The sequence below is a fragment of the Podarcis gaigeae genome (genome assembly GCF_964106915.1).
Source record: "Podarcis gaigeae genome assembly, chromosome: 2".
NCBI classification, from domain to species: domain Eukaryota; kingdom Metazoa; phylum Chordata; class Lepidosauria; order Squamata; family Lacertidae; genus Podarcis; species Podarcis gaigeae.
In genome coordinates this window covers 77,330,188-77,350,749 of record NC_139679.1, presented here as the reverse complement: position 1 = coordinate 77,350,749, position 20,562 = coordinate 77,330,188, and the positions used below count along the sequence as shown (strand labels likewise).

At 43.5% G+C, this 20,562-nt stretch overlaps 1 protein-coding gene across 2 annotated transcripts in view; it reads right to left on the bottom strand.

Annotated features, from left to right (window-relative positions):
* SHISA5 (shisa family member 5) overlaps positions 1-20,562 on the bottom strand; it is a 41,090-nt gene that overhangs the window by 6,772 nt on the left and 13,756 nt on the right. The window contains exon 3 of one of the 2 annotated variants that reach the window (XM_083726882.1): positions 14,839-14,904. In XM_083726882.1, the coding sequence (XP_083583008.1) occupies positions 14,839-14,904 (66 nt within the window). Of the gene's footprint in view, positions 1-10,827; positions 10,988-14,838; positions 14,905-20,562 lie in introns of those variants that run through there. The other variant, XM_083726883.1, reaches the window with a different exon arrangement.

Sequence of the window (20,562 nt, the reverse complement as noted above, 5' to 3'; positions counted from 1 at the left end):
TGTGCTGGACCTACTATGCATAGGGTGATCATTAGGCCAGGCCACAAGACCACTACTGTTTGGCATTTGTTCAGTACTGATAGTGTGCTGAGCACACTAAGGCAATATAGTTCCTGCCCAGAGGTCTTACAATCCACAGTAGAAGTGCAATTCAGGGATGGATAAAGACTACAATGCAGGTGGGTGGGTGGCCCCTGCTCTCCTTTTATGTAGCCCTTGACACCCCCTGAACAATGTTTGAAACTCCCATTGTTCTAGGCACATTTTGTGATAGGGGATTTCATTAGCGCGAGCAGTTTCTGAGCTCTGGGTGCAGTTCTGTGCCTAAGATTTCAGATTAAAACTGCAGAGTGGAAGGAAAGAAAGATCTTTTTCTGCCTCCTCACTTCCAGTTACTCTCTGAAGACTGAAGAAGAGACCTTCTAAAAAATATTAGGGGGGTGGGCAGGGGAAGGACTAGACCATGTGAAAAATGAACTTAATATTTTCACTGCAGTTCATTCATTTTCAGCTTTGTATTCTTGTTATAAAAAAGTGTGCCTAGACATACCTCGGTTTTTAACGCTGCTCAGGAAGCTTTCCCATTCTTCCATCCCATCTATTTCCCCCCTTCCTGTTCCTTTCCGTTTTTTGTGGTTTTTCAAAGTGCTCCTCCCCTCAGTATATGCCATTTCAGAACAATTTCATTTTAATAAATAAATAAATAAATAAATAAATAAATAAAATAATAATAATAATAATAATAATAATAATAATAATAATAATAATAATAATAATATATTTATATCCCGCCCTCCCCAGCCGAAGCTGGGCTCAGATCGGCTAAGAACAGTAAAATAATACAGCATTCTAAAATCAATTCATTATAAAATCAGTTCAAATCAAATTGATGGCAACCATTGGGCTAGAGTTCTGTGAAGAATTACCAAAGGAGGGGGTCAGGCTGTGCCTTGGCCAAAGGCCTGGTGGAACGGCTCTGTATTGCAGGCCCTGCGGAAAGATGTCAAGTCCCACAGGGCCCTAGTCTCTTGTGACAGATAAACAGATTTCTTTTCTTTTCTTTTTTACTTCTCCTGTTTGTATGGCTTGGAGAAAAAAAGTATTTTCCCCACCTGTCCAAGAAAAAAATTAGTAGGCTTCTGCCATATGTGTGTGGGTGTGTAGCATCCTGAAGTCAGAAAGTAATTATTTTAATTTGTTTTCCAGAACAGTAGCTGTACTGGCTGTTGTATTTTTTTTATTACAAAAATCTTCTGCAGTTATTTGAGACTAACTTCATAAAACCCAGTAAAGCTTTCATCTGAGTAGAATTGTACAGGATTAGGAATTCTAATCAGAGGCATACCACAGCTAAACGTGAAGCAGTGTGGTCTTTATTCCACCTTTATCACCACCTTTCTGTAACCAGTGAGGAAATGATGACACTGACAGGAGGGGAAAGTTCCTCACCCTTGGGTTAAAGGTTAGGGTAGAGAATTGTAAAAGAAGTTGATCTCGAGGAGAGATTCAGATGAAAAGAGAAGCTGCACCAGGCAAAATCCAAATTGGGCCACCTTCAGCAACCAAGCAGCCTTCATAAATCATGACAAAAAAAATTCCTTCCAGTAGCACCTTAAAGACCAACTAAGTTAGTTCTTGGTATGAGCTTTCGTGTGCATGCACACTTCTTCAGATACATGCACACGAAAGCTCATACCAAGAACTAACTTAGTTGGTCTTTAAGGTGCTACTGGAAGGATTTTTTTTTGTTTTGACTATGGCAGACCAACACAGCTACCTATCTGTAACTGGTTCATAAATCGTGTGCATTGAGCAACTTTTCATAATTTAATTTGTGAATATTTGTTTTTTAGTGTTGACTGTTTTGCACAAATTATTCTGGGTTTTGTATTTATTGGTTAGGGGAAGGAGCACACCAAGGCCTAACTGTAACCACTAGGGAAGGGTTTCAACATAGTGATATCACGGTAGCTTCATCAGCAAAAGCATTTCTGCTTGCTTGATGGAATAATCTCCCCTCTCTTTCTCCCAAGTACTATTCTGGGCATTATCCTGACCCACCTGAGCCAATCTAGGGGAAACATGGGGGAGAGGAGAGGAGGGTAAAGTCCAGTTGTGCCAACTTCCACTTGTGGGACCAATTAATTCAGTCCAGCCCTAGGAATCTAGTTCAGTTATCTCTGGCTTCTATTATTTTAGCAGGAATTGCCCAGGCACATTCAAATTATTTTTTTACTCACAAGGGCAAAAAAATACATTTTCCCCACATTAAGAAGAATCTATGATGAGAGTTTTACATATCAAACCTCCATTTTTAACTTCTTTCTATTTTTTAAAACGAATCCAACAACAATAAAAAAGCTCCAATGAGGTGAAAACAAAATGGCCACAATGAAACAAAATAAAGCATTTAAGGATTTCACAGTGATACTACATCTTCAGTTGCATGTTTATATTCTGATCCATGCTTCTGCCAAACATCAGGCCAGTCAGGCTAAAAAAAAGTTTGTGTTCAACAACATTCAGCCAATGCACTTAGGTTTAATACACTGGTGGGTAAACTACATTATTGTCAGCTACAGTGATAATCTTTCCACTGCCTGATGAGAAAATTGAAGGCACACCCAAAATAGTTTACGAAGTGCAAGCTAGTATATCTTTGAGACTGCAGCAGCAAGCCATCTGACAACTTCAGTACTGTACTGACTAATTCCTGAAGCTCATACCAAAATAGGGGTGGAGAGAAACACCCACAGCTTGCATTCATTGAGTGTTCCTTTCCTTAAATGTGAAAAGCAAGAGCTTACTGGTGTTATGCAAAATTAGACACAATTTACTGTATATGAGCAGCCAAGTGCTGCAGCACGATATAGACTCTTCCGTGAATTGGCAACACCACCACAAAATGAAATGTCTTGTGCAACCAAGGGCAGGGAGGGAGAATCACACTTATTGGAGGCCATCTTAAACACAGTCCTTGTAACAGCAATTGTAATGCAAGCTGAATCAGACCCTTCTTCACTTTCAGGTGCTGATTTTAGAGGTTAATGGAGTGATTATTTAGTCTACTACCGCCCATCAATTACACAACATTGCCATATGGCCCCTGCCCCAAACCACCACCACCGCAGCCACCACCACCATCATCAAACTCTAGATGAGGCAACTTGGTAAGAATATATAGATGTTATTTCTAAAAGGTGAAAAAAATATACAATCTAACGAGGAGCCAGAGAATATATAGGTGTATTTCTTATGCATGCATATAATACTCAGATCTTAGGTTTAATGAGACCACTGTACCAGACAGTCATTAGCCAACATCACCAACAGCAGACTGCCACCCACCCACTCTATCTCCAGGCAGCAGCACGGTTATTAAAACCGTGAGGGGAAAGAAGGGATGTGGTTGTGGTTGTTTTGTTCAAGCTGTAGGGGAGTAGCTGAGGAAAGTTGTCCCCAGGTGGAAGAGACAGTGGCAGGAAATGAGGTTGGGTGTTTATTGTCTTCAGCTACAAGCAGAGTTAGTGGTCAAACAAACATTTCTGAAATAGCCTGGGAGCTTGCACAAGCATCAGATGACCTCTCCAGCCAGGCAACAGCGCTGAGTCGATACAACATCTCAACCAGCGGGGCGCCCCCTCCCCAGAATGGCATATGAAGATTTCAGGGTGGGTTCATGTTTCCAAAAGAACATGTACTCATACGTATATGTCACAATATTTCAATACTTTTGAAAATTCAAGTCATGTAATTAGGGGAGCCAGGTAATTGCTCTCCGCTGGTGAGTTCTGAAAGCTCATACAGAGAAGGAAGAAATGGATTCTCAGAAAAACGCCAGCATTTTTTAATAGGCAGTTTTTCAAGAACCTGTTTCTCCCTTGTCTCTGATGATATTAGTGTACGCACTCTGTTGTTTTCTTTCTGGAAGCTCATCAGGTATACTCGGTCTCATTGGAGAGCAGGCATTCCAGTTTGATTCTCTCTTTGCTGCACAAGCTCCTTAAAGAGCCCGAGGAAGAAGTCTAGGATCTGGGGATTTATTCTTAGGGTATGGTGAACAGGAAAAAGCAACCGTCCTCGGCTGCTGTTATAACCCATTGCAAAGGAAGAGAAGAGGCTGCACAAACCAATTTGCAGAACATGCTGGAGGACAGCATGACTCTGGTCATTAAATCAGGCCAGTCTCAGCAACTTATAGCCACACTTTATATAAGGAGAAGCTACAGCTGAATGGTGAAGTACATATTTTGCCAAGGCTTAATACCAAGCATCTCTAGTTAATAGGATTGGGGACCATCTGAGGCCCAAGAGAGTGAAGCTTCAGGCCAAACCATGCAAACATGAAAATACCTTTTTTTGTTTTTGTTTTTTTTTGTTTAAGACCATATCCAGCCTTTACTTAGCGTCCATTTTTTCTTTAAAAACATAATAAATAAACAAAACATCAAGGTAGGCAAACAAACAAATAAACAAACAAAAACAAAATAATAATTATAGCAAGAGGAGTAATAAATACAAGACAATAAAATAATGGTCATAATAAGCTTTTTTAAAAGCATAAAATCTATTCCATAGTGGAATACAAGGTTCATATTTATACAAAAATCATGAGTACTTAAAGGTGTCTTTGCATCAAACGTGCAGGTTTTTAAAAAATAATTTTGCTTCAGCTGGTGTGGGTGGGAAGGCAGTGCTGATAATTAATGGGATCACACAGCTGAAGCGAAATGCTTTGAACACTCCTTTTCCTTTGTAGACAATAAGGAGAACTCTTTCCCGCTCTCCCTTGCTTTCTGCTTTAGTAGCATGCATTCCTTGCCCCTCTCCCATGCACTTTGGACACAAACCAAAAATTATTTCCCCAGTGGCTGCCTGTGTGCTCAGTTTCGCCCATACTGCCTTGCTCTTGGTCTTTGGTGTTGTTCTGTCCCAGAATATAGTCTAGTGTTGCCTTTCTGAGCTGTCCAAATTTGCTACCCTAAGCTTCTGCATGAGGTGCTTGAACTGTTGGGCAAGCCCTGTGGGCAGATAACTAAACTAAATAAAGTAAAGATGGGTAATGTCCATGAAGCCACAGTTACCATTTGTGGATACTAAATAGTTGCATGTGATCATTTTATTCTTTATAGCATCAGTAGAAAGCGATCTGGACTGATATCCTCTGGCCATACAGTTGCATTCTATTTAGTACTAAAGGCTGAATCTATTCCTGGCTTGGTGAATTGCTTGTTGATATTCTGCAGTACTTCCTGGAACATCACTGGATGTAGCGGTTCCCAGGAATAGGTTTAATTAGGATTGTGCAGAAAGGTGTTTATGACATATCTTAATATCCCCCCCCCCCAGAGCAACAGATTGCCATTACATAACGCGTACATGGGAAAATAATTTTACTAGTTTTGAATTGAGAATCAGACCCATTAAGTTAGGTGTTTTTTAAACAAATGAGATGCATTTGACAATGACAGTGAATTATTTATGTTTAATTATTTATGTTTAACTGAGCCTCCCCCCCCCCACAAACACTCAACCTCATTGCACTCTGTGTGCTTGTCACACAACATACCAACTCTGAAAGTCAGTTGCACTATATTATTTTCCGTTCAGCAGCCTAACTGCCCACAAATAGAAACTGTTTTTTAGCCTGTTGGTATGACTGATTATACTTCTATATCTCCTGCCCGAGGGTAGAAGATTAAAGAGGTGCTGGCCGGGGTTTGAATCGTCCCTGACAAAAAATCTCGCTCTCCTAGGGAACGATCCCTTGCAATGTCATCTAGCAGGCTCAGGGGACAGCCCATGATATCATGAGCTGTGTTCAGCACCCTCTGTAAAGATTTTCTGTCCGTGGCTGTCAAGCCAACGTACCACACTGTGATACAATATGAGAGGACACTTTCTATTGTGGACCGGTAGAAGGAGGTCATCAATTGTTGTTTAACATTGTTCTTTTGCAAGACCCTGAGAAAATGGAGTCTCTGTTGGGCCTTCCTAACCACCTGAGTTATATTGTTTTTCCAAGTGAGGTCTTCACTAAGGTAAACTTCCAGGAATTTAAAGGAAGAGACTCTCCACACAACCCCCCCAATATACAACAGGGCTAGTTCCCCTCTCTTCCTCCGAAAGTCCAACATCATCTCCTTTGTCTTGCTAATATTTAGGTGCAAGTTATTCTCTAAGCACCATGTAGATACTTTTTGAACCTCCCCCCTGTATGCTGATTCATATCCACCTGTAATTAGACACATCATGGTAGTATCATCTGCAAACTTAATAATTACAGTGGATGGATCAGAGGAAATACAGTCATATGTATACAGTCATACCTCAGGTTGAAAGCGCTTCGAGTTGAGCGCGTTAGAGTTGTGCTCCTCGGCAACCCGGAAGTAATGGAGTGCGTTGCTTCCGGGTTTCACCGCTTGCGCATGTGCAGACACTCAAAATGACGTCACGCGCATGCACGGAAGCGGCGAAAAGCGACGCGTGCGTGTGCAGACGTGCCGTCGCTACTTACATTTACTTCTAGATGCGAACAGGGCTCCGGAATGGATCCCATTCGTATCTAGAGGTACCACTGTACAACGAGTACAGGTAGGGACTCAGCACACATCCCTGTGGGGTGCCAGTGCTGAGCTTCAGGGAGGTAGATATAACAGGCCCAATCCTCACTATTTGTGTCCGATCCCTCAGAAAGTCTTTAATCCAATCACAGATGGTAGGGGAAAGGTCCAGGTCCTTCAGCTTTTTGATAATAATGTCCGGAAGGATGGTATTAAAAGCCGAGCTATAATCAATAAACAACATTCTAACATAATTCCCTGGTCTCTTCAGATGGTTTTACCTGAAAGCAGCAGCTGCAATGTTCAGAAGCAGACTTGGAGTCCCTTGTGCTGTTGGCAAGGAACTGTATTGGCCTCCCTGGCAAAAACTGTATGGGCGCGCACCCCCCCCCCCAGGTAACAATCACCTTTGTGCTGCTGTGCGAGAAGGACAGGGAGTTTCTACCATGTTTGATCTTGCCACAACAGCAGCAGTGCATCACCACACACACATGCATGACACACTCCATAGTCTGATATGTGATTTTTGTGCCCCAGGGGGCAGTTTCGCCAATCGCTAGTTGCAACTCTGGCAACATGTTACCTTAGCATCCCACCCACCACCAGGAGAGAAGTCAACCGTTTGTGCTGAACCCCATAATGTAAGACCCACCTCCTCCTCCAGGTAGAGGTGAGAGAGATTTCTGTCTGGGGGGAAATGGAGAGCCCCTGAAAGTCAGTTCAAACAATGGTGAGCTACATGGATGGACAGTGTGACTGGGTTTAAAGGCAGCTTTCTAAAGCCTGACTCTAAAATGCAAATGACTATGGCTGCAATCCTAACCCCACTTAACTGGGAGTAAGCCAGAACTGTTATTCTGTACACTTTTATATCAATCGCAGAACAACTGGATAATCTTTTTAAAATGCACCTGTAATGCTAGGAGCCTCAAGCTCTGCATGTTCCATGCATAGTTTAGCAATTTGAACTTTGGATCCTGGGCATCAGAAAACAGCCACGTATTCCTTGGACAGCACTCCTGAGCACACTAATTTGAAAGCCTTATTTAAATCAATGGGACTTCTGAATAAAGAGGGGTAGGGGCGTGCTGCAACAACTGGAGGGAGTTTGGCTATCTTTCCACAATACGTGAGCCCTCACAGGTCAAGCTATTAACTCTCTAGGTAGCCTATGCATTATAGTGGCCTACTTTAATTTACAATAGTACAGACTTATGTAAGAATTGAGTTTTATTACAAAATGTGCTGTAATAGTATATATATTACAGCAGAACAACAACCCTATTTTTTTATTTGTACCCCACACACCTGACTGGGTTGCCCCAGCCACTCTGGGTGACTTCCAGAATAGTTACAGGGCAGCTACTGGGGTATTTTTCAATTACAGGGCATGGTGCAGCTCTGCAGCACGATGGGAAGGAAATCCTTCAGCAAATGCATTTCTCACACCCTGCACAAGATTACCACGTGCTTAGAGCTCATAGACCCAAAGGCACCTGGTCCTGCAAAAACTCTGATAAGAGTTTGTGGGCTCCCACCTGCTCCCTTTTCCACCACTATGCACTTAAAGCTGACATAATTTGTGTGCAAAGGATAACCTAGGTGCAAGATTCCTTACTAGGGGACATAGCATGGAGGTCCTGCGATATAGCAATGCCTTGGCCTGCTCTGGTCCTATGTACCTGGTTTGGTATATATTGCAGTGGAGGGGCTCCATGAGTGTACTAATTTTTGGAGACCAAAAGTGGGCTCTGATGTTACCACATACTAGTTCCACTCATACACACAGGTGTTCATACACTGCCTTTTGCATACAGAACCCAGAGGCTGGGTTGTGTCCAGTGCCCACAGTGGTTTTTTGCAGATGATCAGCACTCTCATTCCAAGTTTTAATTGGCAATAACACTGTTTGGAAGTGTCCTGTGAGCCATACTATATGTTGCAATGCAGTCACATGTAATATTAGCTTGCTGGCAGTCTCTCCATTACAAAAATATCTGCATATTTTTGATTTGATTTTTTAATTGTTACACCGCTTCATATATTTAAAATATCTTTAAGCAGCATACAGAAAATGAAAGGAACCACAGACAACTTAAAACAAAATATTACACAAATACATACCTACATATAAAAATGTTACATTAGTAGCAATATCTATCAATCATCTAGCTATCTCAATTCATTCCCCCCCTTCCTTCCTTCCTTCCTTCCTTCCTTCCTTCCTTCCTTCCTTGTTCCTTTCAGCCTCTGGGTTCACACCCAGGGTCCAAACAAACTCTCAGCTCACCCACAGAAGTCTCAAAATGAGAAGAGGTCCTGGAAAGAGGGGACATCACCTTAAGTCTCCCATTCTAGACTTGTTTTTATGAGCAATCAACTGCACTCTCAACACCCAGTTCCAGGTGCAGGAGATTTGTTGAGTTTCCCAGGGGGTCCAAAGGATGGGAAGAGGCCCCCCGCCACTTAACAGCTCCTTCTTCACCCTTTGTCCTCTGCTCTTCTAGCTGTTTGATTTATGTTATTAAAGTCATTAACATGGTATATATAATTCGACTCTTAGGATGCCTTCCTACAAACTATTGCAGTGTAAATGTAATGCACATTTTTTGTTTAAGAAAAGAACAAGGTTTAAGGAATGGAGGCTGGGACTTTGGAACCTAAGAAGAGCACTGCTGGCTTAGACCAAAGGCCTATCTAGTCTAGCCTTGTGTTTCCAATCAGATGCCCACTGGGAAATAACTGCCCACAAGGAGGAAATAACTGCAACGGCACTATTTATCCCATCAAAATTATTTACTTATCTAAACTATTTCTGCGCCACCTTCTTCACCGTACAATCATAGGGCAGTGTACAAAATGCTGAACACATGCCAATATTTATTTCTAAAGGCAATTTAAACACTAAATTAAATGTAGCAGCAACATACAGTGGAACAAAAAATTGCCTTTCCACACTTTTGGTATAATACAGGAAGTGGTGGTGGTGGTGGTGAGAATCAGTTTTTACTTGCTGCAAGAAACTTGAGCCCCAGATGGCTTTGAGAGTCCAGGGAGGCTCATATGGCACCAACACTGTCAGCTTGTAGGTGCCAGACAAAGACCATCCTATTCTCTTGGGGAATTTGGACCTTGGCATGATTTGATTTTCTGGCGTGTTCTTGATGTTCATCTATTGGTTGCATGGGATATTTTCCTAGTTTTCCTGGTTATTTGTGGATGGCCACTTTTAGCACCATGCACGACTTTGCTCTTTTTATTGCACTTTTAATTTGCTGAATGTCACTTTGAGACTCTTCTTGTAAGTTACGAAAATAATAAATAATAACAATAAAGGAAAACCAAAAACAATGTTAAGGTAACAACAGGTACCATAGGCTGACCTCAATTAACTACACCTTCTCACCTCCAAAGGCCTGAAAGACTATAATGTTTTGGCAATACTGTATGCCCCTCAGCAAGGAAATCAATCCACAGTTTTGGAGCTACCACTAAAAAGTTTCTACTGCAGGCCCCCACATTTTGCAATTCAAAACCTTTCAGAGAACTCAGTGTAGCCCCCAATTTATTTACTATTAGCAAGAAGAATAAATTTATTATTGCTACAATTCCTTTTAAGATTATAGAATCCATGTTTATTAACCTGCTTTATTGCGTATCTAAACATATATAAATGCTTCTCTGCTTAGATTCATTACTACCACAAAGTTAAATGGTTTTGCCATTCAAAACATTTCCGTTTTATTTAAGTAAAATAGTTCAAAAGCTGTAATATTTGAACAGTAAAGCAGAAACAACTTCCTGCATGAAGGATTAAAAACACATTTTCTTTTTTATTTAAACATTGTTTCATTTCAGTGAACTGCATCAGCTTCAGTGAAAAGTTCCATGAAAGCTTTAGTAAAATCAATTCCAAACGGATTTTTTTGAGAAAAGGGGAAGCAACAAGCTGCTAAGGAGTGATTCATTGTTTCCGTTCAGTTAATGCATCTGCCTTACATGGTCAATGGATAACAATAAGAATTACAGAGGTTGAAATTATCTCTTTTGAAAGTTAATGTACATACCGCACTGCTCCCATTAAGTTACTTGCTTTTACATATGACTGGCTAAAACCTTAAATAAGAACGATTACCGTAATTGATAGGCACCATCCCTGTACATTTTTGCAATTACATAATCTAAAGCTATGTAGGCTATCCCCAATGTTTGCCTAGTTTTAACATGAGACAATATGCTTGCAGACAGAACAAGCAAAGCTTACCCCATTTTTGTTCTCAGCAAAGGCTTTTAACCCAAATTCTCTCTCTCTCTGTCTCTCTCTCAAGTCCTCTAGTTTATTTTCACTCAGAAACGAAACTGGCTGCTTTCTTGCAGATGTACTGAAGCCTGGTGGATATGTGCTGTTTCGTTGTCAGTGACATCAGCAGGAAAGCATAGCAGGCTTTCTTGGTCACACCTACTTTTGCTCAAAAAAGCCTTCTTAAAGGTACAGAGCGTTGCTTTTCACCCTGAACCACAGAACAATATAAGGCACAACTGAGTCATCCTAAACTACCCAATGGCTTCAATGCATTCTGCTCAAGCTTTTTGTATCAATGGAAATCCAGCAATTCTAAAATGTAGCCATATTCTCTGTGCCTGCCCTCAGATTGTGAAATTCCGTCCCCCAAAAAGCTACATCTAGCCTATTTACTCTACAGATGCTATTAGATGCTGAAGACACCCCTCTTTACCCTAGTCTTTGAGATTACACACAAAATTTAAACTGGAAAATTATTGGGCTTCTTGTTTAAATTGCATTATTGCATTATTAACTTTATTTTATCTAATTTTAAAATTATATGATTATACTGTTGTAATCTGCCCTTGGACCTAATAGTGAAGGGTGGAAAGAAATCCTATGATATATAAATAAATGTTATATTTATTGATTTAATTTATAAAAGTATTTCTATACCATCATAGCATCTATTATCAGGGTGGTATACAATGTTTAAAAATTGCCATTTTAAAAATAAAAATACATATATCATTAAGGCAGGCATGGCCAAACTCGGCCCTCCATATGTTTTGGGACTACAATTCCCAACATCCCTGACCACTGGTCCTGTTAGCTAGGGATGATGGGAGTTGTAGTCCCAAAACATCTGGAGGGCCAAGTTTGGCCATGCCTGCATTAGCGTGACTGATTACTAAAAATAAAAACAAAAACTGGAAGTGTCACCATGGTCCCAAGCAGAACTAGCTTTAATAAAAATAAATAAATAAATAGATAAATAAATAACCAGGCAAGAGATTAAATTGTATATGGAAGTTATTAATCTGATGACTAACTTTCAACCACAACTATAACAATATTTTCAAGTAACAGAGACATTATCATGCTTATTAAGGAAATACAGCATTTGAAATCTTACTAATATCAGATCAAGACAAAGGCTTAATTGGCAAAATGTCCTTAATAATCATGGAATTGGATAAGAAAGTTGGGATATTTGTATTGGGTAAACAAGCTCCAACAAGAGCTGACATGACTAAAACAAAAATGGTTATGGGCCAAAATACCACCATGGATTCTATCTGTAAATTTACAGGAAATTTTCCTGGAAGAAGAAAATCCTGGGAGAAGAAAAAAAAGCACCCCTAAGCCTAGATTAGTATAAAAAGATAGCAGAGTCTATAATAGCACCAATGAAACTTACAAACAGATTTACAAAGGTAATTTTTTAATCCTGTTTTGGAATATTATGAAAAGGTTCATAATAAAATATACCTGTACTGTACAATTTAATTAATAACACAAGAAGAAGTTGCTAGATCAGACCAATGGCCCTTCTATCCCAGCATCTTGAGCTTACAGTGGCTGAACAGTTGCCTGTAGAAAACCAGCAAGCAGGATTCAAGCACAAAAGCACTCTTCCCTCCTGTGGTTTCTGGCAACTCATATTCAGAAGCATTAATGCCACCAATTTTACCCAGGAAATTTCCCTCCAGAGGAACTTAAACAATATTCAAGAGAGTCACCCCCATCCTGATGCCTACCCTGGACATGTTGCTGTGACTGAATCAGTACCTGATCATAGCACACCACCAGTATATACAGTAAAACACACACAGGGAGACCACTATTCAGATAGCAAGGTGTTCAGTGTGGGATCGTATCTCTCTCTGGACTCATTCATGTTGTGTACACTTAAGAGCTCACAAGGTGAGGGAGAAGGGGAAATGACAGTATCCTCACAAAGGAAGCACCTTACGCAAATTGGCAGGCCATATGGAACACAAGGGAGCATGAGCACATTACTGTCATTTCTTGTCCCAAAGCCTGAACAGCTACTTCATGTTGGGACCCCAGGCACAAGCAGCCAGCCAACATCACACTCCAGTCCAACAAATGAGGGTACCAGGACAGAGCATACCATGCAGGTAAGCAAGGGAAGGGAAAACACATGCTGTTCATGCCCAAGTGCCACACCTGCCTTTGTATCGCCTTACGCCTACTGTGCCCTAGCTGAACTATCCTGCTCTGGCCCTCTTCTCCCTTGCACCCTCCACAGCAGGATGTAGAGTCCTCCACAAAGGAGAAGTATTTCTCTCAACATGCAGGTAAGCTCTCTGCTGCCAAAGGCCAGGCACTCCACTCCAACCTATGCCACAGCTCACGGTCATTTTTGCCTTGCAAGATCACAGATCAGATGCAGGGAGTAATAACAAGCTGTCACCATATGCAGCCCCCAAGGATAAAGGGGCACAGCCTCTCACAATCACTGCAGGTTCCTTCTCCTCCCAATGGGATTGAATGAAAGCTCAAGACATTTGAGCAACATGCATTTGGCAATGTGGGGGTGAGATACCACAAGGCACACACAGTGGTGGGGCCCCCTTCAGTTGGTATTAATAAGCAGCGCCTCCTCAGAACAGCTGTGGAGGATCACTTGCTCCTAAATGCCTACATGAGGAGTTTACGAGTAATGAGCTTTATGCTTTATCTAAATTAGATCAAAGATTACTACAGGCATTGACCAATGGACGCACGTCCGACTGAAGTGCGACTGCGTACACGTGCATGGTGCCAAACCCAGAAGTGACAATAAAATGTCACTCAAGGGGTGGAATGGGGGCGGGGCGGAACACTTTACATGGGCCCTGCTGATGCACATGTGAGTCCTGAACTTAACCCCCATGCAAAACGAAGATTGCATTCTGCCGTAGGTGTTTGTGAGCTTCCCTATTTGCTAAACAGTAGTTCAGTCATCCATCACTACTCAAAACATTCATCCAATGAACCAATTTCATATGTTCATTTGAATATGGGTGGAAATTGCCACTTTGTTGTTCTTGAAAGCATGAAACTAACACCCAACAAGAAATAGTTACGGCTTGTAAAAAGTTTGCTTCTCAGCATGAAATGTCACTTATTATAAGGATTTTCCCCACTCCAGGATTTAGTTTTCACCTTCAACAGAAAAAGACAACATTGAAGAGTAGTTATGACACTTTGCAATACAGTGGTACCTCGGGTTACATACGCTTCAGGTTAACATACGCTTCAGGTTACAGACTCCGCTAACCCAGAAATAGTGCTTCAGGTTAAGAACTTTTGCTTCAGGATGAGAACAGAAATCATGCTCCGGCAGCGCGGCAGCAGCAGGAGGCCCCATTAGCTAAAGTGGTGCTTCAGGTTAAGAACAGTTTCAGGTTTAGAACGGACCTCCAAAACGAATTAAGTACTTAACCTGAGGTACCACTGTATATCAGAAGAGTCTAAGGGCTTGGTAGACAAATGCCACCACAAAACTGGTTGATTAAATCACAATACTGTCATTTACATGAATCTGAGAGTTCATGACCACCAACTTATACCAGCATCATGCTACATGAATTTAAAGAGAGTATTCCACAACAAGTAGTCTTAAGATTTCTAATTGTGGCTACAGGTATATTGAAACTCCATAAACATGCACCCTGTGAACACAGCTTTTTACATATACCATGAAGCAGGGCTTTCTAGTGTAACATATGATAAGAATTTTGTAGATTTGGCAAATCCACACCATGATCAACTCCCACCCGGAAACCAATGTCCCCACTGTGGATCCAGAATTGGCTTCCACAATCACTTATGGACTCATTGTTAAAACCATGTTTATGGAAGACAATCTTACTTGGCTACGAGTGAGCACCAAAGAAAAGAATGATAAGAATACATACAATTGCATGTATCACAGATATTACGTTAGTTAAATGTGTGTACATAAAACCACTTATTTACCTGGGTTGAGAGTCGAAGCCAAAGTCGTTTGATTTGTATATCTCTGAGCTGAGATCTGGATCTGAGCTGTAGTATAAAAACAAATGTAAGACTTTAATGTTTAGCAATAATTTCATCCTATGTAGCTATTCTTTACAATGTTATTCATGTGGCGTTAATATCTAGTGCAGGGAAGTCATACATGGAGAACTGTGCTTCTCAGCCATAAAGGGGAGCTTTCTCCATTGAAAATAGAGATAATTAGCCGGGAGCCTAAGATGAGTGAAAGTTTCCCAATCCTTTCCTCCCTCCAGTGCCTCTCAAACATCTGTGAAGGGTTAGACCTCCTGAGCAAAGTGGAATTGGGCCCAGGGAACTGCTGGGAGAATGGGAATGACCCCAAATTGAGTAAATAACCTTTTTCCTGCAAACCTCCTTCCATTCACTTAGGATTCAAGCCACTGTGTTTAAGATGCACCTGCTGCTGCTGCTGCTTGCGTGAGTGTTGGGAAGACCGCTCCCTTTTCTGCCAACTCCATCCGGCCTAGGGGGCGGGGCCTGCACTCACTGCCACAGCATAAGAGGCCTGAGAGAGGCCTCCGGGACATAGCTGCTGCTGCTGCTGCTGCTTGTGTGAGTGTTGGGAGGACCGCTCCCTCTCCTGCCAACTCCATCCGGCCTAGGGGGCGGGGCCTGCACTACCACTACAGTTTAGAGGCCTGAGCAGCTACCGGCAGCAATGGACAAAATGGTTTTAAATGTTTTAATCGCTTTTAATTTGCAGCACTTTAAATGGTGGTTGTTGTTTTTTATAATATTATATTATTTCATTATTTTATTTTTGCTTGGGGTGGGATAAGCACTGAGTCAGCACTATTGTTCCTTGCTTTGTTTTGTTTTGTTCCGTTTTGTTTTATTATTATTATTATTCTGTTAAATTATTATATAGTTTGTATTTTGCCTTTTAAGGGGAAGGGTCATGGCTGCCTGGGAGTGGGCCTCAGCCAATAGATTGGGTGGGGCAGGTTCCACAGGGGGAGATGTATTGGGACACCCGATCTCAGTGATCACGGGCAGGAGGAGGAGTTATGCTAAGACCAGACCATGTCATTACCGAGAAGGCAGGTTTAGTCGTTGTTTGAGGACTATCCCTGCCTCCAGGTCTGGTCCTGACCGGAAGGATACAGTAATCAGCAAGGGAAACCCACATGACCTGAAAGTGTTGCTGTGCAATGCCAGGTCAATGATGAATAAAACCACTGCCATCCACGACCTGATTGTGGATGGAGGATTTGACCTGGCATGTGTGACAGAGACCTGGTTGGATGAAGCAGATGGGCCTGTCCTTGCCGCTGCTTGCCCACCAGGTTTCTCTTACGCACAGCAACCCAGGTCATGTGGGCGGGGAGGGGGGGTTGCAGTGATTTTTAGGAAGTCATTAGTCTGCACCAGGCATCCTATTGGGAAGACCCAGTTTTCTGAGTGCATGTTCTGGAAGTTGGGCAATAGGAGCAGTACAGGATTCCTACTGGTGTACCCACCTCCCTGCTGCACCAAGGATTCCCTGCCCGAGCTGCTTCAGGTCGTGCTGGATATGCTCCTGGAGACACCTAGCTTGGTTGTCCTGGGGGATTTTAACATCCATGCCGACACGACCTTACAAGGGGCCGCTCGGGACTTCGTGGAAAGCATGGCCTCCATGGGGCTGTCCCTGAATAAGTCTGGCCCAACTCATAGCCACGGACATGCCTTAGACTTGGTGTTTACCTCTACGGATGTTGGTGATCTGACATTAACTAAAAGCGAAACAAAAGAACTGCCATGGTCAGATCACTTCCTGGTGCAACTGGACTTCTCCGCAACCCTTCCCCTCCGCAGGGAGGTGGGACCGATTCGGATGGTCCGCCCCCGCCACTTAATGGATCCAATTGGCTTCCAGAGAGTGGTAGGGGATGCTTTATCCCAAGTTGATGGCCTTTCAGCTGATTCCCTGGTGGCACGCTGGAATGCGGAGTTAACCAGGGCTATTGACTGTCTGGCTCCGAAGCGCCCTCTCCGATTGCATGGAGCCCGGACAGCCCCGTGGTTTTCCCCGGAGCTGAGGGTGATGAAACAATCGTTGAGACGGCTAGAGCGCCGGTGGCAGAAAACTCATTCTGAATCAGACCGGACACGGGTTAGAGCTCAACGTCGAGCCTACCAAGTGGCAATGGCGACAGCGAAGAGGGCCTTCTTCGCCGCCTCCGTTACATCTGCAGAAAACAGCAGCAGGAGACTTTTTCAGGTGGTTCGCAATCTATCAGAACCACCTGTACCACCAGGGCCTGGTAGGGACCCCAAGATCTCCTGCAATGCTTTTGCAAAGTTTTTTGCAGATAAAATCGCTCAGATTCAGAAGGAGGTAGACTCCACAGTGGGAGCAGGGCCAGGGCGGGAGAGTGCTAGAGTTCTGTCTGGTCCTGTTATATGGGATCAATTCCAATCTGTTACCTCCGAGGATGTGGACAGGCTGCTTGGACGAGTGAAACCGACCACCTGTCTCCTTGATCCTTGCCCATCCTGGCTGATAAAAGCGAGCCGGGAAGGGCTGGGCGATGGGCTTTGCGGGGTGGTGAATGCTTCCCTCTGTGAGGGAGCCTTCCCAGACCCGCTGAAAGAGGCGGTCATTAAACCGCTTCTTAAAAAAACATCTTTAGACCCGGCCAATTTGGCCAACTATCGCCCAGTCTCAAATCTGCCATTCTTGGGCAAGGTGATTGAGCGGGTGGTTGCTGAACAACTCCAAGCACACCTGGAGGAAACGGACCATTTGGATCCCTTCCAATCGGGATTCAGGCCTCACCATGGGACTGAAACTGCCTTGGTCGCGCTGGTTGATGATCTCCGGCGGGCTAGGGACAAAGGTGAGAGTTGTTTCCTAGTTCTGCTGGATCTCTCAGCGGCCTTTGACACCATCAACCATAACATCCTTCTGGACCGTCTAGAGGGGCTGGGAGCTGGGGGCACTGTCATACAGTGGTTCTGCTCCTTCCTCCTGGGCCGTGTCCAGAAAGTGGGGGGGGGGTGAGTGTTCAGACCCCTGGGCTCTCACTTGTGGGGTGCCTCAGGGTTCTGTCCTCTCCCCCATGCTTTTTAATATCTATATGAAGCCGCTGGGAGAGATCATCAGGGGGTTTGGACTGGGTGTTCATCAGTATGCAGATGACACCCAGCTCTACCTCTCCTTTAAATCAGAACCAGTGAAGGCGGTGAAGGTCCTGTGTGAGTGCCTGGAGGCGGTTGGAGGTTGGATGGCGGCTAACAGATTGAGGTTTAATCCTGACAAGACAGAAGTACTGTTTTTGGGGGACAGGAGGCGGACAGGTGTGGAGGATTCCCTGGTCCTGAATGGGGTAACTGTGCCCCTGAAGGACCAGGTGCGCAGCCTGGGAGTCATTTTGGACTCACAGCTGTCCAGGGAGGCGCAGGTTAACCCTGTGTCCAGGGCAGCTGTCTACCAGCTCCACCTGGTACGCAGGCTAAGACCCTACCTCCCCGCGGACTGTCTCGCCCGAGTGGTGCATGCTCTGGTTATCTCACGCTTGGACTACTGCAACGCGCTCTACGTGGGGCTACCTTTGAAGGTGACCCGGAAACTGCAATTAATCCAGAATGCGGCAGCGAGACTGGTGACTGGGAGTGGCCGCCGGGACCACATAACACCGGTTCTGAGAGATCTGCACTGGCTCCCAGTACGTTTCCGAGCACGATTCAAAGTGTTGGTCCTGTCCTTTAAAGCCCTAAACAGCCTCGGTCCTGTATACCTGAAGGAGCGTCTCCACCCCCATCGTTCAGCCCGGACACTGAGATCCAGCGCCGAGGGCCTTCTGGCGGTTCCCTCATTGCGAGAAGTGAGGCTACAGGGAACCAGACAGAGGGCCTTCTCGGTAGTGGCGCCCGCCCTGTGGAACGCCCTCCCATCAGATGTCAAAGAGATAAAGAATTACCTGACATTCAGAAGACATCTTAAGGCAGCCCTGTTCAGGGAAGTTTTTAACACTGATTGGGAGCCGCCCAGAGTGGCTGGGGAAACTCAGCCAGATGGGAGGGGTATAAATAATAAATAATAATTAATTATTAATTATTATTAATAATAATAATAATAATAATAATAATAATAATAATAATAATAATAATATTTAAATGCTGAAGCACCCCATGTATACTAAATTTTATCCCTAAATGCAAAACAAAACAAGATTGTTTACATTTACCTCTAACCCCCAACACCATGTTAAGTCAAGCAGCAAGCCAGGTAACTAAAACATCAGTAAGACACTAAAAGGCCCATAAAATGTTTGCCTAATTAGAATATTCTTCATCTGGTGGTAGAACATTAGAAGAGAGAAAGCCAAACAAACCTTCCACAGGAAAGAAATATGCAGCTGGTATGCAGCTGTCCCCACAAAACAGAGCCACAAAAAAGGCTCTCACACATTCCAAACAACCTAGCAGTCACCCGCAACCCGACAGAGGGAAGGGCATCCTTCTCCTCAGTTCTTAAGCGTGTGGGGAAATTACATGGGAGGAGACAGTACTTCAGGACCCAAGCCATTTAGGGATTTATAAGTAATAACTAACATTTTGAATTATGTCTGGAGCTGTGTTTGTAATAACCAATGCAGGAGTTCTAAAATGGGTGCAATATACGCATGAAGCTCTGTTCCTGTGTGTACCAGAGTTGCTGCATTCTGAACTAAATGGAACCTTCAAAGGCCATGTATAATAGCCTACAGTCTTGCTGTAACCAAGCATGTGTCACTATGATTTGGTCTGGCCTCACCAGAAACGGAAGCAGTTGGCACTGGGTCAAATCCCCCTTGGCCACAGCAGCAAGGTCAGGTCCATCCAGGACTCCCCTCAAACTCCAAACCTTAAAATTTAAAGTGAGCGCTACTCCTTCAGGAACAGGCAGAAACCACCATGCCTCAGGAAAGGCTAACCCTGCCACAAAGAGAACCTACTGTCTGGATTAAGCTTCAATTTATAAACCCTGAGAGTAGCAAGACTGCCAGAATCAGATTTCTAGGCAACGGGGAGACATGCAGTGGGTCACTGGAATCCCACTCTGGAGCTTTTCCTTCTGTAGCTCAGTGGTTCTGGGAAAAGCTGAGGAGCTCATGGCTCCTTTATTTGTCCCCAGCACCAATTAACTGGAGAGTAGGAGGCACATGATGGGATCTCCCATGGTCTGGGAAGGGAGGTTTAAACCTCTCCATTTCTGTATGCTGAGAAGGCAGGGGGCGAGTGCATGGGTGGCAGTGTGCGTGGCTGATAATAGAGTGGGAGGAAGACTCTGTCTGCCTGAGAAGGAGGAGGCCGGTGAATGTGTCTCTCAACATACCACCCACCACCATATATTGCTGCCTGGGCTGAGAAGGCTGCCATAGGGCAATGGCCAATATGTTGAGCAACAGTCCACCCCAGACAACCTCCCAGAAAGGACATATTGCAGAATGATGCCCCAAAGACCTATCTCTGACAGGTGGCCTAGAAATATACGGTTATCAATAATGGGTTTTTTTAATTTAAAAAACTGCTTTGAGGACCAGTAGAACTAGTAGGGATGCATTATCCCCACCACCACCTCGCCCTGGCAAAAAATATATTCTTTTGGCACAGATTGTCAAATAAGGCAGTCCAAGTCCTCTTGGCCCCATTCTAAAGTCGGAATGAAATACGACTGGATAATCCATTTCATTCAAG